At 51.7% G+C, this 27,466-nt stretch overlaps 1 protein-coding gene across 4 annotated transcripts in view; it reads left to right on the forward strand.

Moving 5' to 3' along the window:
• Positions 1 to 27,466, forward strand: part of MOB2 (MOB kinase activator 2) — a 78,237-nt gene that overhangs the window by 35,213 nt on the left and 15,558 nt on the right. The window contains exon 1 of one of the 4 annotated variants that reach the window (XM_077862923.1): positions 25,409 to 25,567. The exons of the other annotated variants lie outside the window; for them this stretch is intronic. Coding sequence (XP_077719049.1) covers positions 25,458 to 25,567 — 110 coding nt within the window. The 5' untranslated portion in view covers positions 25,409 to 25,457. Of the gene's footprint in view, positions 1 to 25,408; positions 25,568 to 27,466 lie in introns of those variants that run through there. 4 annotated transcript variants of the gene reach the window in all.

The raw sequence follows: 27,466 nt of genomic DNA on the forward strand, positions 1-27,466 counted from the left end.
TGTGCCCAGAGAGCCTGTCCTGGGTACTGTCTGGGTCTCTCCTTGGGCCTCGAGGTCACCTGCTGTGTGTGGAGCAGGAATTGGTTCCTCTGGAGTGCGGAGCACAGTCTGCAGTGTGGCCGCCACGACAGGGTGACTCCATTCTGCAGCTGGTGGCTGCTGGGGGGGTCGTCTTCCCATTGTGGCTAGAGCTCCTTTCAGCGCCTCTGGAAGTCCTCGTGTGGCCGTGGCTGTGTCTTTCTGCCCCTTGGGGTTAGTTAGGAGGGGCATTGTCGTGGGGTACCCAGTGTGTGTTTCCCTTTTGGGGAAACTGCTAAATGTTTAGCTGTGCCTCATTTTTTAAAGTCTTTATTGGGTTCTAGGTAATGACTTTTTTTTTGAATTCTAAAAGCAAGATAACTGGACATTTGGGGACATGGAAAGAAAAATCACCTTTTATTAGCATCTTTTTTCTTGGCATTTTCATGTATGATTTTCTCTAAAATTACAGTTTTCCCCCCTTCTGATTATATGGGAAATGCCAATAATTCATAAAATTATAAATGAAATGAAATCCACATGAGATTTCTCAGGAGATATTCCAGGTGACACCTTCCATCACCTTCCAGCGTCCCTGTGCCATGGTCCATCCGTTCTGGCACATGCCCTGTAGACACGTACCACGGCTTACTAACCAGGCCCCTGTGGGCACAGGCTTATTTAGGCAGTTCCCAGCATCTCAGTTTTCAAGCAGGGCTTCATTCTGCTTCCTTATTTGTAAGTTGTTCTGAGTTTGAGTATTGGTGATAAATTCCTAGAAGTAGACTTTCTGGTCACAGGGTCTTCGCATCGTGCATTCCGGAACATTTTGTGAGGCAGTCTTTGCACGGGGGTGGGGGTGGGAGGGTGGGGGGAGGTGGGAGGTGCGGGGGAGCCTCCCCAGCATCGGCTGTCCTCGTCCTTGATCAGAAGCAGAAAAAAGTCCTCTTGTCTTCTGTGGGGTTGCTTCTGGGTTAGGGAAATTGATCTTATGTTTATTGACCATTTATAGTTTTTTAAAATTCTCTTTGCCTATTTTTTTGTCTTTGCCCATTATTGCTCTTTTGTGGTGGGGGGGTTGTCATGTTTTTCTTGCTGATTTGCAAGTGTTCTGATTTGCATATTAGGAATTAATTCATTTGGGAGCATGTGTTAACATCACTGCTGATGCTGGACCAAGTTCTCTTGACTGAGGTGGTCGCAGGAAAGGACAGGCCCGTTTCCCACTCCATTGAGCTCCTGTAGACCCAGTGGAACCAGGGGGAAGACTGCAGGGTGGGTGCCTTTTGAGTTTTGGAGGATGAGGATCTTGGGTGACATTTGGGCCAAGGCTTGTAGGAACGAGTGAGGGTCTGTTCCAAGGCTTTTTGAGGCTGAGGACACAGCCAGACAAGGGCTATGAGGTGGCCGTCTGTGTGTCCCCAGGGCCAGGCTGGCATCATGGGCACTGGTGGGGGCACACATCACATGGGGTGTCCATGAGCTTTCACAGCAGATGGGAGTTCTGGGGGGCTTCTGGTTAAGAAGGGAGGTGAACAGGCAAGCCCTCTGAGGACTGGGGCTGGGGGCCAGCAGGGTAGCCATGGGGGCCTCAAGCCACTTCCATGCCCAGGAGGTGCCAGGGCAGGAGGCCAGTGTCTCCAGGCCAGTGCGCTATGCTCAATGTCTCCTCCCCATGGCTTCTCTGAGCCTTGCCCTGAGGAATCTGAAGTATGGGCCTTGGCATGTCAGACTCTGGCTTTCCTCTTGATTTCTGGAACTCCCATGCCTGATGCCTTTGTCCTCATCTCCGAGGAGAAAACAGCAGCGGGAAGGGGGAGGGGAAAGGGGAGAGAGAGGGGTTCCTTTTCCCTAGCACAGCCTCAGTCATCCCCTCTGCAGCAGTCAGGGCTGGGACTTGGATGGTGCCCGGCCACAGGGTGGCTGCCGGCAGTGCTCTCGTGTGGACAGAGTTCTGGGGGATTCTGACTCTCCTGCCTTATTAACGGGATAACCCAGGTGCCACTGGCTTTGCTGTGAAGCTCTGGGGCAGCTCGGTGGGACCCTGTGTCCTCCCTAGACCCACAGTACTTCTAAGCTGTGTTGTGCAGGGTTGTGCCCTCACTGGGGCGACCTGTGGGCCTGGGGTGCTGTGGGGGAGAGCTTGTCCCTGTCCCCTGTCCCCCCTCCAGCTCTGTGGCCTGTGCCTGTCTTGGGATACCCTCTTCTCTGGAAGCTTCCATCTGTCTCCCGTGATGTAGAAGTGCCCCTCTGGTTCCCTCTGGCACTTTTCTAATACAAGGCTGTTTTTGCTTGTATTTCAGTGTTTGGGGAGAGGGGCAAGCTTCCCCGTGTTTGTACTGAAGTACCTGCAGGGGAACAGGCATGCAGGGCACTGGAAGGGACCAGGCACAGGCAGGATCTCACTGCTCTGCTCCCCTCCCCTGTGGCCTCTGAGCCTCCTTCCTGGACTGAGCCCGGGCTAAATCTTGCAGCCCAGGCTTTTATAGCAGTAGGGAGGGCGGGGCGACATGGTGGGACCCACACTGCCCTATTCTTAGGCAGCCTGGGCTGCGTGCCTGCTGGGCTTGTGGAGGCAGGGAGGTAAAGAGAGGCGGTCACCTATGTCTGCCTTGAGCAGACTGGCCTTCCTGAGCCCATGTACTCTCCTGGGGGAGTTAGTGCTGGTTTTGAACTGTCATGTCTGGCACTCGCCTGGGCCCCTGACGTGGGCCGGGAGGGCTGGGGCACATCGACTTTGCTGCACTAAACACAGGGGTGCTGTTGAATCTGTGGGTCCCAGCCAGCCTGCCACGAGCAGGCCACCTTGCTTATGCCCAGGCCAGCGGGAGCTTGTCTTGGCAGATGCCAGTGTGGGGGTCAGGAGGGAAGACTTGCCAGAGGTGGCTGCCACGCGGCCTGGACGCCCCTGCCCTCTGTGGTCAGCGGTGGCTGGGGGCCAGGCGGGATGACTAGGCAGGCTTCAACAGCCACTTTCATTGTTTGGAGTTTGGCTTGACTTGAACTTGGAACAGGATTTTGGTGGTGTGGTGGTGTATTTCTCTGCTCTCTGGATGTGTGCTAATACCCTGGCGCCCAGCCCTGTGTGGTCCTCAGCCCACCTCCTCCTCCTGTCCAGGCAGCTCTTTCTGCCTGGCCTCAGACCTGCTTCCCGGTGACCTAGTAATCCAGGGCTACCCTGGTGCTGGCTTCCAGGAGAGCACTTGACCTCCAGCCTGACCCCTACATGTCTTCCTCGCCTGCCACCCACGGCTTCTTCCCTGACCACCTCAGGCTGGTTTACAGGGGTATTGGGCAAGTGTGTGAGGAATGCAAGGTGAGCCCTACTGGGTCATGGGCCCAAGCCTGGCCCTAGCCCTGCTCCAACCCCTGTGTTTACATCTTTGCCTTGTCATGGTGGATTTGGTGCCCACTCAGGTGCTAGTATCAGGGTGAGCGTCGGAAGGGGGTCAGGCTGTCCTCTTTTCCATGTGAAGGACGCAGGTATTATGTGTTGGGCGTTTCTCTTCTGTGGTGTCAGGTAGTGGGGCAGCAGTGGTGGGGCAGTGGTGGGTTCGGGGCTTTCTCTCTCTTTGGGTCCTCCCTCTGCTGCTGGGGCTAGGAGGGAGGCAGAGACGCTTGCCCTTGGAAGTTGCAGCTGACTTGCCTCTGAGCCAGCTTCAGGGCCACTTGTGACAAGTCCCCTCTAGGCCAGTGTGGAAATAAGCTTCTCTCCTTTCCAGATATGCCTGTCCTCTCTTGAGGGGTAGGGGGTGTAGCTAAGAGCAAAGGCTCTGGAGCAGGCTTCCTGTGTCAGGTCTGGATTTGCTTTCTGTCTCTGTAGAACGGGGATGTCTAGACACCTGGAGGGCAATTGCAGTGTGCTGAGGGGGGCTGCTTGTGCTGTGGACTTGACTGCTGGCGTCACCCCTAGACAATGTCACCTCTGGTGCCAGAGGGAACAGGAATGGGGTGGGGTCGCTGAGCCCCAGGACTCCAATGGCTTGTTCTTTTCCTTCCTTCCCCTCCTGTGTGCATGGGGCTCCTGGCCCAGTGAGGTCTCAGGGAAGCACATGGAGGCCCTTTCTGCCCAGCTCAGGGTGCGCCAAGTGAGGGCCCATTGGCCTGGCTCATGCTGAGCCACGTCACAAGTCCTGGTGTGCAGGGGCACCTGGCTGCTATGGGTGGGATTGTGCCTCTGTCCTCTGTGTCCTGGACTGTGTGCAGTGGGGACCACTGGCTGCAAGGGACCGTGTCAGCCTGTGCTCCAGTGGCTCTCACAGAAAACCTGCCCCGAAGCCACTGCTGCCTCCCAGCCCCAAGTCCACTTCCTCTCCTGTCTCAAGCCTTTGATGGCCATCATGATGAGGGTTCCCTGAGTGCTGTCTGCTTGGTTCCAGCCGAATTTCAGTTGTGTGGCAACTCCAGCTTTCCCTCTTTCTGACCCTGCATGGGTGGTGACCACCTGACATTGGCTCTCCGAGAGAACAGAAGTCTTCTTCAGGTCCCTCCCTAGTCGGTTCCACTAACAGCAGTAGCAACTTCACTTCTGTGGAAAGTTTGCTTACATTCCAGGGGGGAGCCTGATGTGGGTGTGCCTGCTGTCAGGCTGCTGGGCCCCTGGATGCGGCCCTGGGAATGGGGGGCTCACTAGGGCTGGAGGGGTTGCGGAGCTGACACTGCAGGCTGGCTGGTTCTCTGGTGGCTTCTCTTTGGGCCTTACAGGTAGCTGAGTAGGTCGGACCCTCCCCTAATGTGAGCAGAGCCACTCGTGCTTATATAGTAGTTGTGCAGAAAAAGGGGCTGAGAAGAGGTAGCTGCTGCCCCTATACAGACGGGATCACAGACACTCCGTGTGAAAAGTTCATTACCACATCCCACATGGGGAGAGCACAGTTCCAAGTGTGCCTGCGTGTGGCTTTCAGATTACCAGACCACATTGCCAGAACCTGGAAGGGCAGCACACAAGCCCTCACGGTCCTTCCTGTCCACCCCTCCTGATCCAAGATCGTGCACAAGGTGACTGTAACCCTGTAGCGCTCCACTTTGGTGCATGAGTTCCTGCAGTCTCCACTGTGTGGGAATTGTGGTTGGTGTTCCAGGCAGGAGCTCCTGCTTCCTTGCTGGCATGTGATGATGTTTGTGTGTGCACACCTCAGATCAGTGTGATGGGGGCCAGTCAGATCATCCAGGTTGTTGTGTGTATCTGTACTTGTTCCTTGTCGTGGCTGAGCTGTAGCTCCTTCTGCAGATAAGGCAGTTTGCTTAGCCACCCGCCATTGTTGGACATTCAGGTTGCTTCCCGTGGTTGGTGATCATAAGCAGTGCTGCTGTCAACTGTCCCAGTCCCATCTTCGTCACCCCACACAGGCGGTAGACTTTCTGGGTCACCCAGGGGGTGCACGCATGACCTGGGAGGACTGTGCTGCTCCTGAGGCACCAGCCCCTCCTGCTCCTGCCATCAGTACTGGGCTTCTCTGCAACCTCTTCAGCCCTTGTTAGTACACGGGCCCCCCACCCCGTGGGAGTGGCGCTGCCTTGTGTTTTCCCTGCTGACTGATACTGAGCAGCTGCCCACATGCTTCTCACCCTTCTTTCCTTCTTTGGGGAGGTGTCTTCTCAAATTTACTGTTGAGTTTTAAGAGTGCTTTATCTGTTGTGGATGAAGGTCCTGTGTTGCTCTGCGATTTGCTCATCCTCCCTTCCAGTCTGTGGCTTGACTTTCCATTATTTACTGGAGTCTTCTAAGGCACAGACATCCTTACTTTTGATGACATCTAGCTCGTCCGTTCCGTTGTTGTCTTCTATGGACTGCCCTCTCCTCAACTGGCTTTTCTACATGTGACACTGAGGTCTTGCTCCTGCTGCTTCCTGGAAGACTGTCCAGTCTGGCACATGCCCCTTTCTGTCTGCCATGCGAGCTCCTGGGGGGCCAGGGTCAGGCACGCAGGTTGGGCTGAGCACCTTTCTGTGTCCTTCTCTGGAGCTAGCAGGTGTGCACGTGATGAAGCTGGGAGGCAAGGAGAGAGGAGTTCTGATGCCAGCTGTTTCACTAGGGTTGCTTTTGGGCTTTAAGGATCCATTCTCCAAAACTGTCCTTTGCACCCTCTTGGGACATGGATATGTCACCAGAGGAAACACTTGAGCCAGCCAGGAGCCTGGTTACCAGGTCCCTTATCTTTGCCCAGACATCAGAGCTCATCCAGTTTTTTGAAAGTAGTATTGCTTCTTGTACCAGTTTGACAGAAATGCCAGGAAAGTAGACAAAGGTTAGGGTGAAGTTAGCATTGTCGTGACCCTTCACCTCAGCTGGAAGGCTGTCAGGAGCACGTCCTGGTGCCAGAGGCATGTCATCAAACTCTATCTGAAAGTTGTGTTATAAGCTCCCTGGGAAGATAAGAAGCAGTTCATGGGAGAGAGAGTACTTGGGTCCTGGGCTTGTTATGGTCATTAACAAATCTGGTGACACCCTGGTTTCCTGATGTTGGTCCTGGTGTGGTCCCAGGGGGAGTGATGAGTAAACCATGTGCCAGATGCTGTGTGCTAGCAGAGAGTGAGGGGAATGGTGAGGGTTGACTGTGGTGGCATGGGGGAGTGTCTCCAGGAGGTAACGAGTGAGCAGAACCCCACAGGTCAGGAGAAGGAGTCCAGGGAGAGCAGGACACTGCAGCCCCGAGGTGGGCATGAGCTCCTGTGCTTACAGTGTGGTTAGGGGCTGGCGTGGCCCAGCAGTGCAAGGGTCACTGGCTGGGGAGGCGAGGGCAGGAGCCAGTGGCTAGCTACATGTGTGCACACACAACTTACACATCCTGTACACACAGCTACCCACATACACACGCCTCCATGCTCACACAACTCACATGTACTCATAGGCACACCCTCATATGCTCACATTTATGCACGTATGAACAACTCCGATGCACTCATACAACTCATACATATACATACACTTGTGCACACACATATGCGAATATACACACACACTGTGCTTTGCACACTGTGCTTTGCCTCTTTGGAGATGTCCATGTGTGGGCTGGACAGTCCAGACTCTTAAGAAAAGCAGGAAACGCAGGTGGGTTAACTGCCGGAAAGCTTTCTTTGCCCACTCAATTGGAGGTTTGTGGATAACATTTTTCCATAGGTGCATGTGGCATCTGCCTATTGTAATGTCATTAAGGAGTTTGTGGGGATCTTCTTCATCACTGGTTTTTGGGGTATAAAATGGGTATGAAACTATTTGCTCTGGTCACCTTGCTGGGTTAGGAGGACCTGTTGAGATCGTGTACGTAGGACACCATCCAGGGAGTTCTGGTGTGGAGATGTTCTGCTGCTTTGACTGTGCTCCTTCTGGTAGCCAGCATTAAGCCAGCTGTTCTGGATTTAAAAATAAGATTAATTCTTGTCTCTGGCCTTTCAGACATCTGAGGAGATTTGGGGCTCTCCACCTTGACGTCTCAGTGATGTGAAGGCTTTCTCTTTTCTTCAGAAAGTCCACCTGGGATGCCATTGTGCCCTGAACTGAATACCGTGTCTTCCTTTGTTTCCCAATGAGGTGGGCAGGGTCAGAGGCCTGGAGCACTGGAGAGGATATCCTGCCAGAGGAGCCGCTCTCAGGGGCCATCTCTTCCCACAACCCGGCTCCTTCCTTCCGACAGCCTCCCGAGACACTGGGGACCCTGCTGTTTACCTGCTCTAGGCACTCGACTGTGCAGTGGTGTCTGTGCCTCTGGCTGACGGTGGGATCTGCCCTGCAGTCTGTAGAGCCAAGGTCTGAGGCAGAATGTTTGTTTTCTGAGATACCCAGCTCTTCTCTTTGTCCTGGAGGTGCCTCCGTTCCTGTGGGCTCTCTGAGAAGAAGGAGGGAGGGAGAGCAGCCTCTCCGGCAGGTCTGGTAAGCGGGTACTTGCTGAAGTCAGCAGTAGCCGTGCTGGGTTTCTTTCTGAGAGTGCTCCGTCCAGGCATGAGGCCTGTGGGGAATGGCTCTGACACCCTGTCCAGGTCCTGGCCAACCTTGGCCGGCGCTGCCCTTGCCCCTCCTGGGGGCAGCACCACCTTGGAAACCTGGAGCAGCAGGATGGCAGGGAGGCAGCTCTGATGCCCACCTTCCCCCAGGTGGCCTGGCAGGGAAGTCGAGCTAGTTGTATGCTTGTCCCCATGGTGGTACATATGTCTGAGCGTGAGGAGGTGCGTGGGACACCTGTGCTCTGGGGACGTTGGGATGTCAGGCCATCTGTGGGGAGGCTCACCCGCCGTTGGAACCGTGCGGTGTTGGCTGAGCGCATCATTGAGCTCTGGGGGCATGGCCGAGCTGGGCAGCACCTGGATGGCGTAGGAGGGACGGGAGGGTCCTGCATCCTTGTCTTCAGGGCAGGGCCTTGGTACTCAGGGTCATTGGGCTAGGCTGAGGACCTGAGGTGACAGTGCCAGCACAGGTGGTCACCCAGGGCATCTGGGCAGCTCTGTGGCAGCCTGGGTGTGGCCCTGTTAGCTGAGCCCCATGCTCACACCTGCTCCTGCCCTCTGCCTCTCTCATCCTGCCAGCCCAGACCAGACTGGCCCTACTACCTTCTCTATACAAGTCAGGCTTCTGGGCATGGCTCTCCCTCACTCACAGCCTTTGGAGGTTCCCTCAGTCCTCAGGCACAGTGCAAATCTCAACCTCACTGCCTCCTGTGTCTTTAGCTCTCTCCACATGGCTCTCTTAGGGGTAGGATCTCTCCTCTGCACACTCTCCTTTCCAGGCATCTGTGTGTGCTGTTCCCTGCACAGACCTTTCTTTTCCTTGCCCTCCCGACTCCTCAGCCATCAGCCCTCTCCCATCTGGACCCTTCCCCACAGCATTTTGGGGTCGGATACACATTTGTGTTTGGGGCTGGGTGAGCCTGCTCACTGCCCCACTCAGAACTCCACGAGGTGCAAGTGCACCTTTGTTGAGTGAGTGAAGGGCATGAATGCACAAAGCAGTGAGTGTGGGCAGAGCGCCCTCCCCCCAACACACATACCACATGTAAACCATGCATGCTCCTTGGACAGGCTTCCTGAGGAGGTGGTCTCATTTACCAGGGAGCAGTACTCTACCTGAGGCTGCGTAGCAGTGTGGGGAAGCCAGGCGGACCCGCAACAAGCCCAGTGCCAAAATGTGGTTAAACTCTGCTCTACGTGTGGGGCACCTTCAGCCTGGCTGCATGTCTACTGCCTGTAGTAGGTGTTGGCTCATGGAGAGAGTGCCAGAAAGTCAGAATTACAGTGTTCACATTTCAAAGTCAGATGTCCCCAGGAGCCTGCAATTCACATTGGAGGGTAGGTGGGTGAAGCCATCTCCCCTACATTGGGAAGCAGCACACGTGCTTTCCTGTTCAGGTTGTTCTGCCATTTAAGGGGTGTGCGGACTGCTGGGAGGCTGCTGCTTACTCCTGGACTCTCCCGAGGCTGAGTGTCAGGCCTTCCTCCCTGTGGCCATCACCCAGGGCTCCTGGCCTCCAGGGGAGGACAAGCATTCTTGGTGGCCTGCAAGGCCTCAGCTCGGTGGCAAGCAGAATGTACTTGTGCCTGTGTGCAATGGGAGGATTGGGGTTTTCAGTGGCAGGCAACAAAGTACTGATGGGGTACAGGTCTTCTCCAGAGTGACCACATCAGAAAGACATTTTTTTCTGTCCTCTCTTCTTTATTTAACTCCTAGCTGGTCTGCCTGTCTCAGCACATATTCTTTGTGTGCCTTCATTGTGCCAGGCATGCTCTCCAAGTGTGGAATGTAGCACCAAGGAAGCAGTACGAACCCAAGCCCCCTGAGCTGGCCTTTCCTGGGAGTGGGGAGAGCCATCAATTCACTCCTGTGCAGCTCAGCCCAGCCCGGCACTGACTGGCGCTCCGTCCATGCTTATGGGAGAGGTGGCGGAAGGGTGGTGCCCACCCAGCACACTCGCTCCCTCCTGGCGCCCACTGCATTTGCAGACAGAATCCCTGTTCTGTTGTGGCTGCCCTGTGTCTCCCATTGTGGGGGGAGCAGTGAGTGTGCACAGTAACTGGCCGGGGTCTGACTGCTGCGGCAGGAGGCATCTGTGTGATGCTGGCTCACTATGGTGGTGTACTTGGGGCACCTGGGCCCTGTCACTCCAGTCCTGCTAGGGTACTGGTGTTGGAGGCAACCTGCAGGAGCCAGGAGAGGAGACAGTCTCCTGGTGGAGCACCTGGAGGAGGCAGGAGCAGCACATAGCTGTGTGGTCCATGTCATAGTGCCTGACCCAGAGCAGGTGTCACAAGCACTTATACTGCCCGGCACTGGGCCTGTTGGAGACTGGTTACCTTGGATGGACCATCCACCTGTGCCCAGAGGACTCTAGCCCCCGGGCAGATGCCATGGGTGCCCTTCTGCTGCATTAGCCCTCCCCGGGGCAACATGGTGTCTTATGGATGGGGCTCCCTTCCAGGCAGGTCCATGTGTTTAGCGTCATCATCCAGCCCTTGTGTGAGTGAGGGAGCACCAAGCAGCATCCTGGGACAGAAAGAGCAGACTGGAGGGGCCACAGCGGTCCTACAGTGAGAGCCCAGGGGGCTTCAGCCAGGGCAGACCTACCCATTGATGCACTCTATAGATAGCCTTGAGGACCTACAGGTAGGTGGATGTCTCCTGAGGACACAGGAGGGACCATGTAGGAAGGACAGGCGAGTTCAGGGTGCCTGTCAGGACAGGTGGAGCGAGGAGGTGTGGTGGGATTTGTCATCCGCTGCTGTGCTGTACGTGACGCACTGGAGGGGTCCAATCTTGAAGTATTCGTGTGTGTGTGCACATGCACAGCCACGGATCCCTCTCCACAGCCAACGAAGTGACCCCACCCATCACCCCCTTGCAGGCGACCCTGGTGTGCCCCTCTCATCATGGATTAGTGACATTTTCCAGCCATTTATAAGTGAAACTCACTTATAAGTATAGACTCGCAGTCCCCTTGGCATGAGTCTGCAATCGCCCATGTGGTTGTGTGTGTCAGGAGGGCGTTCCTCCATGGCATGGTCAGGCCTCGGCTGGCCCATCTGTCCGCCTGCTGGTGGCCATGGGGCTGTTTCTCATGCTGGCTGTCACAGGCAAAGCTGCTCTGAACATACGTGTGCAGGTCTGTGTACAGACTCGCACTTTCTCTTCAGTGGATTGCCTGGGTGGTACGACAGGCGTTATGTTTAACATTTTAAGAAACTGCTGAACCAAGTTGCACAGTGATGGTGCCAGCCGTGTGTGAGAGCCCCGGAGCCTGCTCCTTGTCAGCTCCGGGTGCAGTTCTGCGGTTGGAGCCCATCGAAGGCAGTAAAGCATCGGCTTCAGCAGATGTAGTCCGCCTTTCCTTGGGACCTAATGACCTCCGGCATCTATTTTAATAGGGCAGATTTTGCTTTGTGGTGAGGAAGATCTGCTCAGACCTTTTGCCCATTTTCTACTGGGATTTGTCTTGTTGAGTCATAGGAGGCATGGAACATTCTAAATGCAAGTCCTATGTCAGGCACATGCTTTCAGAGGGGGTCCCATGGCCTGTGGCTTGTCCCCAGGCAGCTAGCTGGGTGCTGTGGGCTCCCAGGGGGCCTGCTTCTGGCTTCAGAGTCCCCAGGTTCCATTTTGGATAGCCTCTCTTGCCACGTCTTCAGGTTCATTCATCCTTTTTCTGGCTGCATTCACTTGGCTGTTAATCCTACCCAGAGTACTTTTCATTCACAATGTTGTAGTTTCTATGTCCAGAAATTCAGTTTGGATCTTAAAACAAACGTTCTCTGTCTCTCTCGAATGTGCTCAGTATTTCCTCCAGCTTCTGGAACAGATGGGGGATGAGGTTGTGCTGACTTCACGTTGTGTTCTCATTCTGTTATCTGGCCATTTTGGGGGTCTTTTTCAGTCAATTGCTTGACTCTTAGCAATGGAGTACATCTTCCTTCTTCCTTGAAGGCTTGCCATTCCTGACTAGCTGCAAGACCATGTGAGCTACGCCTTTTTTGATGCCACGTGTTTTTGTATGTTTATACCTATTCTTGAGCTGTGTTTCTTGGACTACCTTTGGAAATGATTGATCCTCTTCAGTTCTTGTCCATGTTCTTTGTTTGCTGGAATTATGGGCGCTATTTCATGCAGAGCAAATTCTCCTCACTGCTGATGCAAAACTTCTTATTACTCCTGATACTGTAGGTTAAGTTTTTCCACTCTGGCTCGTGGCAAAGGGACTCCTTTCAGCCCTTCATGAGCCTCGATGACTGTCCCTCTACCCCTCCCAGGTGGCTCATCCCACCCATTGTAGTTCCCTTGAACACACACTCTGGCTGGTACTCAGCCAAGGACACCATGGGGCCCTCAGCACATCCACACAGCTCTCTCCTCTTGGGTGCCCTGCCCCCCCCAACCTCTGGCTTCTCTGGCCTCCTCAGATGCCCAGTGGAGACTCCTCAACTCAGGGTCCCACTGGGCCCCTCCCTGTGGTGCAGACTTACCTTGTCTGCTCCTGTCCCCATAGTCACTTGTGCTTTGTTGTCCCACGTCTAGGATCTTGAAAGCTATCACTCCTCTGATCCAGTGTCCTGTTGTTTCAAGCAGGAGGTAGAATCCTGTCCCTGTTACTCCACCTTGACCAGGGCAGATGGCCCCGATTGGAAGTTCTGTTTTTGAGGACCCTCTGGTTTAAAAGGTGTGCATAGTTAGCAAAACTGAGTGAGCTTTGAAACTGCTTTTATTCCTGCAGACTTGCTTTCTTCAGTGTGTAAAAGCCATGGGCACTTTGGTGGCAGAGAAAGGTGGCCCTTAGATTTGGGAGAGCCCTGTTTTCATGTGTTCCTTCGGTGGCCAGCCCAGTGCAGTGTGTGTTTAAGGGGCGGGGTGCACACTGGCTGCTCCTGTGGTCCCTCTGAGCTTCCGGCCACATCCCTACCCCCACCCCCGGCCACCCAGTGATCACAGTGCCAAGCCTGGCAGGACAGCCAGACTCCCACCCTGCCACAGCACAGGAGCACCTGCACAAGTCAGGACCGGTGAGTTTCCAGAAGCTCCTGGTGGCCCACACAAAGAGCAAGACTTGGATTGTTCCCCACCCAGGTCAGAGGAACAACTCCCGAGAGTACTTATCTCCTTTGTGCCTTCTCCGGAGGAATAGACGTCCCTACCCAGGCCAATCAGACGTGGGCCTGGGTGTGAGGAAACAGGACACGGCCTCGGTAGTGGAACACTCCCTCCCTCCCTGCCTGGCAGTCTTGGAGAAGTCACAGCAGTCACCAGTAGTTGTTCTTAGACCTTGCTTTAAGAGTACGCCCCAGCTGGGATGCCTGGGTGGCTCAGTGGTTGAGCGTCTCCCTTCAGCTTAGGTCATGATCCTGGAGTCCTGGGATCAAGTCCCACATTGGGCTCCCCACAGGGAGCTTGCTTCTCCCTCTGCCTGTGTCTCTGCCTCTCTGTGTGTCTCTCATGAGTAAATAAATAAACAAAATCTTAAAAAAAAAAAAAAAAAAGTATGCCCCAGCATGCCCCAGCACACTGATGAAGGGTGCCACTAAGTTGGACCACTTAAGCCCAGGTGTTCCTGGGCAGGCCTGTCTCTCGGCTGGAGGCTGGATTCATGTCCAGATTTTAAATGAGTGTGTAGTTCAAAGTGAGGTTTTCGTGGCACGTGGCCCTAAGCCCTGTTTCCGAACTCACACCTTGTATGACCCTAATCTCCCTGTTCTCTGACCTTTACCCCATCCCCTGAGCTACTCTGAAGCAAACTCTGGACATTGTGACAGGAGAGGGCTGCTTTTCCTTAAACAGAGGGCATTTTGCTATCATATCAAAGGAGAAGTCCTTTATAACATTAAATATCCAATCCATGTTCATATTTCTCTAGGTTCTTACAACTTTTTTTAGTGTTTGAATTAAAGTAGAATCTGTATGTTGTGGTTTGTTGACACGTTTTATAATTTTCTTTTTATCCTTTTGTTCATTTTTGAAAAAGATTGTTTATTTATTCATGAGAGACACAGAGAGAGTCAGAGATATACACAGAGGGAGAAGCTGCAGAGCTCGATCCTGGGACCCTGGATCATGCCCTGAGGCAAAGGCAGACAGACGCTCAACCGCTGAGCCACCCAGACACCCCTCTCTTTATCTGTATGTTTTGAGATAATTATAAATTTACAAGAAATTGCAAGAACAAACAGTACAGAGAATCCAATGTCCTGTTCAACCAGGCCCTAAGTGGTGGCACCCCACACAGCTTGAGTGTAAGAGGGTGATGTTGTCACAGCGCTGTTCCCTTTTACTCAGCAAAGTTAGTCTCTCAGTCTGCAGGCTCTGCTCCTTCTGTTTCCTCCCTATGGTCACATTGAGGAGACCAGGCCACTTCTCTTATGGTATTTCCGTAGGACACAGGTTAGCACAATTCCTCCCCGTGTCCTGTAAGTTGTCAGCTATCCCAAGACACTAATTGGATTGAATTCTTATTTGGGGGTAAGACTCCTCGTGGGTGTGTGTGTGTGTGTGTGTGTGTGTACCTCTAGTTGGAGGCTTGGACTCTCAGGCTATCTGTGACTGGCTTGCACACTCCTGACCACTGCCCAGGATCACTCCTTTGTTAGATGTTACAGAGGCCACATCCCAACCTCTCTTCACTGCTCAGATGGAATACTTCCAGAAAGAAAACCTTCCCCTCTTCCACTGACTGGGCACCTCAACGAGTGGGACAAGCGCTACTTCTTTCCTTTCATTTCATACAGATTTGGTGATTTGCCATCCTCCAGAGAGCAACAATGAAGTGTTTCTGTAAAACATATCATTTGGTTAAGGTTTGAACACCTCTGTGTTTCGACCCATTGGGTCGTTGTCCTTATATTTATGCTTCCACTGCTCCACACGTGGCCAGGGAATGTCTTCAGGCTGGTTCTGAGTCATGGTGACAGTGACCTTCCTGGCCTCAGGCAGCACTGCCATCCTTTCCCACCCATGACTGCAAGATACACACCTGGAATGGGTATTTAGGAGTCTGCCTGGCTGCTATAGGGACAGCTACGTGTAGAGGCTATAGTCTGGACACCAGGCATGCTCTCTACTTCTGAGCCAGTCTTCTTTCTTGGCTATCTCAGTGGACAGAGGTAGAAAAGGTGGGAATGTAGAGGACGCATGTGTCCTTACAGGTACTTCACGTACAGGTCCAGAACCTCCCCTTCATCTATGTCTCCAAACCATGAAGCGTGTTCTCAGCCATACCAACCCCCTGTGCCTAGACCTTGACAACCATACCAACAAGACAAACACAGAAAGTAGAAACCTTACGTGTGGAAGGTTGTGGAGGGTGGACCCTCGTGCACCATCCATTTAGAGGGGATGGAAGCTGGTGCAGCTGCTCTGGAAAACAGTGTGGTGGTTCCTCAAAAAATTGAGAATGGAATGACTGTATGATCCAGGAATTCCCCTTGTAGGTGTTTACCCAGATTCGAGAGCAGGGCCGGGAGTGGAAGCTCCACACCCATGTTCACAGCAGCTGATACATGGGACCCACCCAAGTGTCCATCGACAGACAAGGGGATAAATGTGGGCCATCCACACGCTGGACGGTCACTCAGCCTGAACAAGGAGGGACGTGCTGACACCTGCCACAGCATGGGTGGACCTGGGGGACGTGATGCTGAGTGACACGGGCCAGACACCAAGGGACACATCCTGCAGGATTCTACCCACCTGAGGTTCCTAGAGTCTTCAGATTCACAGGGACAGAGCGTGGAAGGTGGTCACAGGGCCAGGGGAGGGATAGGGGTTAGTGTCTCCTGGGGACAGAGAATGGACAGTGGTCACAGGGCCAGGGGAGAGATGAAGTCAGTGTCTCAGGAGGACAGAGTCTCCATTTGAGACAATGGACAGTCCTGGAGACGGATGGTGGGGACGGCTGCACCAATAGTGTGAATGTGTATAGTGGCCCTGAACTGTGGCTTAGAGACGGTGAAGATGGTACATTTATGTCTATTTTGCCACAATAAAAAAGAAGATTATTAAGAAATGTTGATGTTTTAAATAAATTCAAAATGGATGAAAGATATAAATGTGAGACAAGAATCTACCACAATCCTAGAGGAAAGCACAAGCAGCCTCCTTGACCTTGTAGCAGCTTCTTACCAGACACGTCCCTGGCGGCAAGGGAAACAAAAGCAAAAATGAACTACTGGGATTTCATCAAGATTAAAGCTTCTGCATAGTAAAGGAAACAATCAACAAAGCTAGAAGTCTACGGGATGGGAGAAGATATTTGCAAATGATATACCTGATAAAGGGTTAGTATGTAGAATCTATAACTTACCAAACACCCAAAACACAAATAATCTCGCAAATAAATGGGCAGAAGACATGAACAGACACTTTCCCAAAAACGACATCCAGGTGGCCAACAAACGTGAAAAAATGCTCCACATCACTTGGCATCAGGGAAATACAAATCAAAACCACAGTGAGATCCCACCTCACAACAGTCAGAATGGCTAAAATGAACAAGTCAGGAAACAACAGATGTTGGCGAGGATGCAGAGAAAGGGGAATCCCCTGACTCTGGTGGGAATGCAAGCTGGTGCAGCCACTTTGGAAAACAGTATGGAGGGTCCTCAAAAAGTTAAAATGCAGCACCTGGGTGACTCATTCGGTTAAGCATCTGCTCTAGGCTCAAGTCATGATCTCATCAGGGTCCTGAGATCAAGCCTGACGTTGGTCTCCCTGCTCTGCGGGGAGTCTGCTTCTCCCTCTCCCTCTGCCTGCTGCTCCCCCTGCTTGTGTGCTCATTTGTTCTCTGTGTCAAATGAATAAACAAAAAATCTTAAAAAAAAAATAAAAAAAAAAGGTTGGAGCTCCTGGGTAGTTCAGTGGTTGAGTGTCTGCCTTCAGCTCAGGATGTAATCCTGGGGTTCTGGGATCAAGTCTGGCATTAGACTCCCCACAGGGAGCCTGCCTATCCCTCTGCCTGTGTCTCTGCCTTTCTATGTGTCTCTCATGAATAAATAAATAAAATCTTAAAAAAAAAAGTTAAAAATAGAGCTGCCCTAGGACCCAGCAGTTGCACTAGTGAGTTTACCCAAATGATACAAAAATGAAAGTTTGAAGGGGCACCTGCACCCCAGTGTTTATAGCAGCATTATCAACAATAGCTAAACTCTAGAAACAGCCCAGGTGACTACTGACTGATGAATGGATATAGAAGTTGTGGTATATGTATATAGAATGGAATATTACTCAGCCATGAGAAAGAATGAAATCTTGCCATTTACAACAACGTGGATGGAACTAGAGGGTATTATGCTAAGTGAAGTACATCAGTCAGAGAAAAATGCTAGGTGATCTCACTCATATACAGAATGTAAGAAACAAAACAGATGAACATAGGGGAAGCAAAAAAGAGAAGGAAACCATGAAAACCATGAAAGGCTCCAAAGGATAGAGAACAGACAGGGAGGGTGGAGGGAGCTGGGGGAGGGATGGGATGGGAGATGGCGGTTAGGGAGGGCATGTGTAGTGCTGAGCACTGGGTGTGGTGTGCAGGTGACCACGGATCACTGAATTCTGCTCCAGAAACCAGTATTGCACTGTATGCTAACTAGAATTTAAATAAAAATTTGGAAGAAAAAAATAAAAATTTTTTTAAATGTTGAGGTTTTTCTGCAGTTACCTTTGCAAAGTCCCCAGTCCCATGGTCTTCTGGCTGTTGCCCTTTGGTTTCCTCCTGTGAGAAGTCTTGAATATTGCTCCCCTTCCTCCTACACTTGATTTGGAATGATATTTGTTGTTCCTGTTCAATGTTGCTTCTCAAGGTAGAATATCCTTGGTGCTCACAGGTCATCCACGGATGTTCTTAGCACTTTGGCTGTGTCGGAAGTGCCTGGGGAGCTGCTTTACCTACATGCCTGCTTCACTGTAGCGCATCCAGGCCAGTAGGGCTGGGAGGACGCGAGAGCAGCCATTTTGGGTGGGCTCCCAGTTGCTGTTACTGCTATGCTGGAAACAGCTTGAGAAGCAGTGATGTAAATGCAAAGAGGCCTGGTGGTCACCATGGGGCCTGAGCTCCTTATCTGCACCTACTCGCAGGCTTGTTCACCTCTGCGCTGTGTGCAGCCAGGTGATTCTTGGCGGGGGATGGGGGGGTGGGCGGGGGGCGCAGCCCTGGCCTCTGCCCATGTCTCCAGATATTACCAAACATTCCCCAGGGCAGTATCATCCCTAGTTGAGAACTTACACTTGAAAGACACTTTGGGTAAATATGGAGTCTTTGGCTCACGTTTTCTGTCCTTGTGCCTCATTGACCACACATGGCTATGTCAGCTCAGACCGCCAGAACAGAAGAGCACAGACAGGCGCCTCAGCACGCCTTTATTCTCACGGTTCTGCAATCTGATGTCAGGGTCCTGGCTAACTGGGATGTTGGTGGGCTGGGGATGGAGATCCCTTTCTCCCCTTTTAGGGTCCCTGATCCCATCGTGGGTCCACCCTTGTGACCTCATCTGCCCCTAATCACCTCCCAGAGGCCACATGTTCAGACACCCTCCCCCTGGCAGGTAGGACCTCTGGAAGGACTGGGAATGGGCACACATGCTGTTGGTAACAGCAGCTTTCCAGCAGAAAGAGTCATTGAGAGTCTGATGAAAATCAGTTTCCCTCTCAAGCTAGTCTTTTTGTGGAAGGGTTTTTAGTATCTTTGGTCCAGTGATTTGATTGTACTTCCATGTGGGTGGTTCTGCTCCAACACGCACTGGTTCAGTGCGTGGTGTCCAGTCTTTCTCCGGTTTCCCTACTGCTTTCCCTAAAATGCTCTTTCTTCCTTTATAAAAACTTTCAGTGTTTTTTAAATTGGTGTATAGTTTACAGACTGTCTAATGCCCGTATCTCAAGTGTCCAGGTCGCTGAGTCTTGACATATGTGAACACCCTGTGCTTTACCACCCCAAGCCCAGAAAGTTCCGTCCTCTCCGTTTCCCTGCTGCCTCCCCTCCCAAGAAGATTTTTTTGTCGAAGATTAACCTCACCTTTTCTAGAACTTCATGTAAATGGAACTGTGCGGACCTGCTATTTTCTTTCTGGCATTTTGTTTCTCATCCTGCTGTCTGTGAGGTGGAGCATACGACGAGTCTTATTAGTGATGTTAGGCATTGGACCGCTGAGTGGTATTTGTCATAGGAATAGCCCATAACCAGTCTGTCCTTCTGTCGATGGACCTTGGGGTTGTTGGCAGTATTTGGCTATTGTAGTAATGCTGCTGTGAGCATTCTTGTGTCCTTTGTGAGGATGCGTGTTTCGTTTCTCATAGGCAAACACTTAGGCATGGACTTACTGGTTTAGAGCATACATGACACATTCACTTTATGACAAGCTGCCAGCCATTCTCTTGAGTAGTTGTGCTGTTCTCTATCTCATCAGTGGTGTGTCAGTTTTCTTGCTCTGCCTTCTTATTGACGCTTGGGTTCTTTCTGTGTTTAATTTTAGCCAGCGTAGTGGAGTCTCATCAGTGATGGACCTGTGCTGCATTTCCCTACTGACCAGTGATGCTGAGCACTTTCTCTTGTATTTATCTGCTATACCAGTAGCTTCCTTGGTAGAGTGTGCTGTGTGCTGGTCTTTTGCCCCATGGGGCTTTAACAAAGGACCCTGAGGTTGAGATCAAGACTTGGATGCTTAACTGACTGAGCCACCTGGGGGCCTTGGTCTTTTGTCCTTTTTAAAAATTGGGTTGTCTTATTACTGAATTGTTATACTGCTTTATAGAGTCCACATATCTGGCTTTTGCCAGGTATATGTATTATGAATATTTTCTCCCAGTCTGTAGCTTGCCTGTTCATTTTTCTCAATAGTATTTTGAATAGGAGTGTGGGAGGGTGGGTGTTAAATTTTAATGAAATGTTATCAACTCTTCTTTTATGGTTAGTGCTTCATGTGTCCTAAGACATTTTTGCCTACCTTGAGGGCAGCACACGTCTTCTCTGCTGTTAGAAGCATCGTGATTCTGCTTTCACCTTGAGGTCTCTTGTCCATCCTGAATTACCTGTTGTCTGTGCTGTGAGGTAGGGGTTGAGTTTTGTTGTTGTTTTTCTTTGTTCTCCAATTTAGTAGCAGTGTTTATTCAAGAGACTTTCCCTTTCCATGGAATTGACTTACCATCTGTGTTGAGGTCCAATTGACCATGTAAGTGTGGAACTATTCCTGAACTTACTGTTTTACTTACATGGATATAGCTGTTCTTATTGTTAGTAACACAATTTCTTGAATACTATAGGTTTAAAGTAAGTCTTGAAATTAGCAAGTCTTGCAATGTGGTTCTTCTTTTGTAAGGATCATTTAATTATTATGAGGCATTTTGCATTCTCATATACATTTCAGGATTACCCTGTCAATTTCTACGTGCACATTCTGCTGGGATTGTGATAGGCTTGTGCTTTATCTTTGTCCGGTTGGGAAAATTGACGTTCCCAACAGCATCGAGGTTTCTAATCTAGGCTGAGGGTAGATATCTTTATTTATTTCTGTCTTTAATTTTTCTCATTAACGCTTTGTGCTTTTTCCAGTGAGAGGCTCCATATGCTTTTGATGAAATCTGTTCCTCAACTTTAAAAGTTCTGTTGTAAATAACAGTTTATTTTTAAAGATTTTATTTATTAGAGAGCATGAGCGGGGCCGGGAGTAGGGGGAAGTGGTGGAAGGAGAGGGAAAAGCAGACTCCTTGCTGAGCAGGGAGTCGGATGTAGGGGATCATGATCTGAGCCGAAGGCAGGTGCTTGACTGACTGAGCCACCCAGGCTCCCTGACTAAATAAAAGTTTTATAACTTGTGTTTTCTATTTGTTTGTTGCTAGTATATAGGAATAAAATGAATTTTTGTATATTGACCTTGCATCCTGTGATGTTGCTAAATTTACTTATCAGCTATAGCAGACTTTTTGTGCATTTCTAGACCTTTTGGTATATATAGCCATATTATTTCCCAAACAAGATATCCTTTTCCTTCCTGATATTTATACGTTTTATTTCTTACTTTGCCTCATTACCCCAGCTGAGACTCTCAGTGCAGTGCTGAATAGAAATACTGAGAGCAAACATCCCTGCCTGATCCCTGATCTTAAGGGAAGGATGTATAGGCTTTCAGCTGAACATTGGATATTAACTTTAGATTTTCTTTAGAAAAGATATTATTTATTTATTTGAGAGAGAGAGGGAGGGAGGGAGGGAGGGGAGAGAGAATCTGAAGGCAACTCTGCACTGAGCACAGAGGCGGACATGGAGCTCGATCCCACAACCACCAGATGGTGACCTGAACTGAAAGGAAGAGTCGGATGCCCTACCATTGAGCCACCCAAACGCCCTGCTATTATTTCATCTGTATATTTGGCAGAGTTCACTCATAAAGTCACCTGCATTTGGCATTTCCTTATAGAAAGTTTTTTTTTTTATTACAAATCCAAATTTTCTATTCTTGTGTCAGTTTTGGTAACTTATGTTTATAAAAGAAATTGTCTCAGAGACACCTGGGTTGCTCAGTGGTTTGGCACCTGCCTTTGGCCCAGAGTGTGATCTTGGAGCCCTGGGATTGAGTTCCACATCAGGCTCCCTACATGGGGCCTGCTTCTGTCTCTGCCTTTCTTTCTGTGTCTCTCATGAATAAATAAAATCTTTAAAAAAAAAAAGGAAACTGTCTCATTTCTGCTGGCATTCGGTGGTTCACAGCAGTCCCAGTGGTGTGGGACTCAACAGCATTCCCTCATATCCTTCCAGCATCTCTCGGCTCGTCAGCACGTCCTGTTCCGTGGCTGCCATGGGCCATCTGCACCCCCACACCCTCCCCTTTTTACATCAGTCTGGCTGAGAAATTTATCAGTTCTCTTAAGCTTCTGAAGTTACCTTTGTGTTTAGTTAATTTTTCATTATTTGTCTGTTTTGTTTAATAGATTTCTATTATGATGTCCTTTCTGTTTCCTTTGGGTTTAATATGCCTTTTTTCTAGCTTCTCAAGGTGGCTGTGTAGGTCATTGATTTTAAGCCTTTTTTTTAATGGTTTTTTATTTATTCATGAGACATACAGAGAGAGGCAGAGACATAGGTAGAGGGAGAAGCAGGTTCCCTACAGGGAGCCCTATGTGGGATTCCATCCCAAGACCTGGGGATTGTACCCTGAGCCAAAGGCAGATGCTCAACCACTGAGCCACTCAGGGGTCCCTAAGCCTTTTCTTGTAACATAAGTGTTTATAGTTCTAAATTTTCCCCAAGCCCTGCTTTTTAGCTGTGTTCTATAAACTTTAATGTTAAATTTTTATTACAAACTTCTCTATTTCACTCTTTAATCGGCTAAGTATATCCCATATAATTTCATTCTAGATATTCTATTTTTCAATTCTAGAAATTTCTGTTTTTTGGTATGTCTGTGTCTCTTTTGAGAATTCCAGTCCTTTTGCTCATTATGTTCATTCTTTCCTGTAAATCCTTGAATTGTTTAATGTATTTATTGTTGTAGTTTCAAAGTCTTTGTGACTTCCAGCGTCTTTATTGTGTCTGGGTCTATTTCTGTTGACTCTTACTTTTCCTGGTTATGGGTAACATTTTTTGTTCCTTCACATACCTGTGCGCATGCGCACATTAGGTAGTGTGGTGGCAAGTGCTTTTAAAGCCCTGGGTTTCTTTGTCCTTCCTGAAAGAGTGCTGTGGTTATTTGAGGATGCAGTTCATTGGCTGTTGGTTCAGCAGAAACCCTTTGAGGCTTGCTGGAGCTTGATGAGGGCAGGTCTAGAGAAACCTTCCTGTGGGGCTGCCGTAGCCAGCCGAGGCCCTGGGGAGCCTCAACGGAGTGCACGCAGGGTCTCCTGTGGGAGTGGGGATGTCTGTCTTCTCCCCTCACGACCTCCAGAGCACCCCATGAGCTTATGGTTCCCCATAACTGCCCTTTGCCAGGCCCCATGGAGGGGCTCTGTGAGTCTTCTGCCGAGTGGCCAGCCAGAGGCTTAACTGGTTTTCAGTCCCTTCTTCCTGGAGTCCCTTCTCTAGGCAGCGCAGCCCATCTGGCACCCTGCCCTGCACGTGACAGCAGCCCCAGTTTCAATCCTTGCCTCCATCTGAGACTTCAAGGCCTTTGTGGGCTTCACCTGCCTGTACCCCAGCCTCCAGCCGGCACTGATCGCTGCTCACCCTTGGGCCCCCTACTCTCAGGCACTGTCCTGGGCCGCCAGCAAGTTGTCTAGTTAGTACCTGAAACCTGCTGTTTTGTATATTTCACCCAGTTTGTAGCGGCTGGTGGTGGAGGTCAGCCTGGGACTTGTCACCCCACTGTCATGCAAGTGAATGTCTCTTTGTTCTTTTTTTTTATTTAAAAACACTTTTTCCATCCTTATTTCCTGCCAGTTGGCCTTGTGCTCCTTCTGGGTTAGCCTGCATTTCAGGGGCTCTCGTTTCTCATTCCTATTTTGAGTTCTTTTGCCTCTCCAAATCCTCTTTTAAGTCACTTTATTCCTTAGATTGCCTAATTTGTTGGGTTACAGGTTTCATCTGTTTTGTGTGTGTATCTTTCTGGGGTGTTTGGTTGTTAGTGGGGTGCTCATTCTGTCTTACTCTCTTCTATCTCATTGGACTCGGCCACAAAGCTTTTCCCATTTGCTTTTAAATGAAGCTTGCACTTTCCTGTACCACTAATAAGAATACTGGGCCCCTTGGTTTTGCTGCCTTTACAGGGCAGAGCTCCCTCTGCCGTGGTTTTGTTTTAAAGATTTTATTTATTTATTCATGAGAGACACAGAGAGAGAGGCAGAGAGGGAAGCAGGCTCCGTAACTCGATCCCGGGGCTGCGGGATCAGGCCCTGGGCTGAAGGTGGCGCTAAACCACTGGGCCACCCGGGCTGCCGTGATTTTGACTAAGTGATACAGAACCTTGTGGCTCCTCAGAGGTGTCTCCTTGTTGGAGCAGGAGGTTATAGATAAGCCAGGGGAGGAGGCTGGGGTGATCCATGGGTGACGGATCTGTCTGGGGCATTGGGACGAACATGTGCACAACATTATGCAGATGGCGCGCAGAGATGGTGATTTAGGTATGTAGGTGAGCGCACGCACGTCTCCCTGCTCTGTCAGCAAAGAGGACCTAAGAAAGTACCACCCAGCAGCTGGGTGTCAGGTTTTTGTCTTCTCCAATACAAGGGACCAGGGCTTCTGGAGAAGTGGCTGGTTCTGATGCCAGGGAAGGCAGTGGAACAAGGTGAGCCTGGAGTATTCTTCTAGTGCTCCACTGCAGCCCCCACACATTGTGTCCTCCCCTCCTGGAGCCTCCACACCCACCTGCCCGGGTGTGGCCTTCTGGTTAGTGGCTCTACCCTGGGCAGGCAGCAAGCGAGTGGAGTGCCTCAGGTCATGCTGACTCCAGGGTGGCCACGGGAGCACTGTTCTGCCAGGGAGGAGGGGCCCTTTTTGCGCTGCCTCACAGGTGGCTGGAAGTGTCACCAGCTGTGCTGGGCAGAGGCTGCCCTTTGCTGTTGCATGTTAATCTGTCCTTTCAGTGTCTTTGGGGTTGCCCCTGCAGAGTTGGGTTGAACTTGGCCAGATGAGAAGGTCAGCAGGGTGCTTTGTGGGATGTGGCCTTGGAGAGTGGAGGCCAGAGCTGAGCCTGGGCATCTGGGTGCAGCGGCCTGGCAGACCTCTGGCTGTGCTCTGGGCTGGGTGGGGCTTCTCAGTGAGCGTGGGGACAGGCTGTCACTGTCCCTGTGGCCAGAACTAAAACCAGGACTGAGCAGAGCACCATCCTCTTTCAGACCTTTGATTTCTCAGTACTTTGTGGCCTCCTGTGTCTTAGAACAGCTGCAAAGAAGGCTTGGGCACTCAGCTTCTTGCACCCCCACTGGGAGTTCTGGATATTTCTATCGAGGTCTGCCTTCCAGGAGCAGTCTCTGCCCCGTGCCAACTCGTTGCCTGCTCTGGACGTCCTGGGAGCCAGCCAGCCTTCTCTTTCCAAGGCTGTACGAGTGTAGGTGTGCTGCAAGCCCATGCCCATGCCCTGCAGGTGTGTGGCCAGCCCAGGTAGCCCCCCACCCCACCCCCGCCCCTGCCCCTGCTGGTCTCTTGTGTCAGCTGGGCTGGGCTCAGGCGGGGTTGGGGGGGGCATTGACCCCGGAGCTCCTGGGGGCAGAGCTGCTGCCTTCTGTGTCAGAGGGGCCACGTGGTACCACCCTGGGGCCTCGCTGATGGGTCCTGCCCAAGGGTTGTCTCCTCAGCAGTGGCCTTACCCCACACAGCGCCCCTGAGGCGCCACTTTGAAAAGGCGATTGAGACACTCCCTCATTTAACCAGACTTGGCCAGCCTTCGCCTGTAAAAGGAGCAGCTGTTTTTTTCTGCCAGGCCAGAGCCCTTCTTTCACTCCCTGCCTGTCCTCATTGGCTGGTCTCCTTGGGGGGAGGAGAGAGGGAGGGAGGGAGGAGGGAGCGGCAGTCCAGTGCCGTGGCTCCCACTTTCCCTCCCCGTTTCTGCGCTGCCCCACCATGCTTGGAGATCACAGCAGCCTCCCCACAGACCGAGCTCTGCTCACCCAGCCCCCCAAAACTGGACTCAGCTGCAAAATGGTGCTTCAGGCTGTTGGCAAAGTGCTCAGGTGAATGGGGCAGGGGGTGGTGGGGACTGTCTCACTGTCCCTAGCCCTGCCCAGGGGTCAGCTTGGGGAGGAGTGCTGTGATTGCTACTCTCCCAACAAAGGTCCTGGCTGTATGCAGCTGCTGGCAGGGCGGGGGCCGGGGGAGGGGGGGCTTGATTCGGTCAGGAACTTTGGAGTCAGGTTTTCCCTAAATGCCGGTACTTCCTGTTGCTTATGGGAGGAAGCTCGCCCCTGGAGGGTCTGGTTGAAAAGGCGGCCCAGCAGTGACCCATCTCCCATGGCGGTCCTGCCTTGCCCTCTCCCGTGCCTGCCAGACTGGCAGGGTGTCTGTCCCGTTGTCCCCGGCTGGACAACCGGAAGCTCTCCGTGAGTAGCCTTGTCCAGAGACCTGACGTGGGCTGCAGCTGTCTGCTCAAGGAGGTGCGGGTTGCCAGGAAAGTCATTTCTGACAGCTTTTTAAGTTTCTTTTTCTGACCTGCAGAGGGGTCTAGAGAAACTCACTCCGGGGCCATTTCTGTGTCTGAGGAGAAGCCATGTCAGGTGCTGGGCAGAGCGTGTGGCCTAGTGGTGGGAGGGTGCAGGCGTGGGATCAGCTGGCGGCAGCAGTGGGCCGAGCTGGCCGTTAGAGGTGGGCAGGCCTGCTCAGAGCTGTGGGGCTGTGCAGGGCTTAGAAGTGCGGCCAGAGTCAGCATCCCGAGTGTCCCAGCTAGATTGATATGATATCTCACATTCACCTGAGACTTTAGTAGGTCATCATTTTAAAAATGAGAGTAAATGTCTCTTGCTTTTCCAATTCTGTGTTTAAGTGTAACCGAGCTGAGCAGGCCTCTTGCCGGGGGTCTGACAGGTAGCCCAGCCCAGCTGGTGGTGGCTGGCATGGAGGGACCGAGTGCATGTCTGTGCCACCCACCACCTGTGGGCACCTCTGGTTTCTGCCCCTCTCTCCCACAGGGCCCTTCCCCACATCCGGCCACCTGTGTGCCACACGGGGAATTCCGAGCAGAGAGCCAAGCTGTTAGCTGGCCCAAGCTGGCCTTTTATAATGCTAAGGTGTGAGATCTGGAAATGTGGACAAGCTGAGGGTGCTCCCCTCCAGGTCTTTGGTTCACATCAGGGACAAGACCATCACTGGCAATGTGGAGGGCATGGTGGGTGCCTGCATGGGCATGTGCACGCCTGTGTGCATGTGCATGGTGGGAGGGGGCTCTGCAGAAGACAGAGGCTAGCCTGCCCTGGCCGGGCAGCAGCATGCTGCTGTGGGAGACTAGAGGCCCAGGCCCTTCTTACTGGGGAGATCTGAGAGGACTTCACGGTGGAGGTGACTTTGCAGCCCAGGTCACAGGAAGAGTACTTACTCTGCCGATGGAAAAGTGAACGTAAAATTTGTACTCTGAGCAAACACTGTGGCTTGGGTTCTTGGTCAGACCGCATGCAGCAGCACCTGACTCACGTGGACGTTCAGTCAGTGATGTCTGTGTACCTTTCTCAGTCTTCTGTGGCTTTTTCCATCTTGGTGGCTCTCGTTTTGTAGGGGACACAAAGGTTTGTGAAAGCGTGCATTGTTTGGGGGTGTTAACTGCCAGGCAGTTAAACCAAGAAGGAAAATAACCTGTGCGTCCCTCTCCACAGTACCTGGCCAGTTGTAGCCCATGGGGATTTGATGGGAGTCCCCGGGGGGATCTTCCCAGCGTTTGGTTTCCAAAGCTCTGTGACAGGAAGGAGTATAGTGACACCAGGGCACCAGGAGCGGCAAGAACGCAATATATGCAGGGCACCTCACATGTCAGAAGTGGTTTTCAGACCCGCCGCATCAGAAACTTGGGGTTGGGAGTGGTGCTAAGCCCTAGGGTTTTCACTCTGGGGTTGAGGTAGATGTCTGACCCTGCTGGTGGGCCATCT

This window comes from Canis aureus, chromosome 21 (assembly GCF_053574225.1).
Source record: "Canis aureus isolate CA01 chromosome 21, VMU_Caureus_v.1.0, whole genome shotgun sequence".
In the NCBI taxonomy this organism is placed as follows: Eukaryota; Metazoa; Chordata; class Mammalia; order Carnivora; family Canidae; genus Canis; species Canis aureus.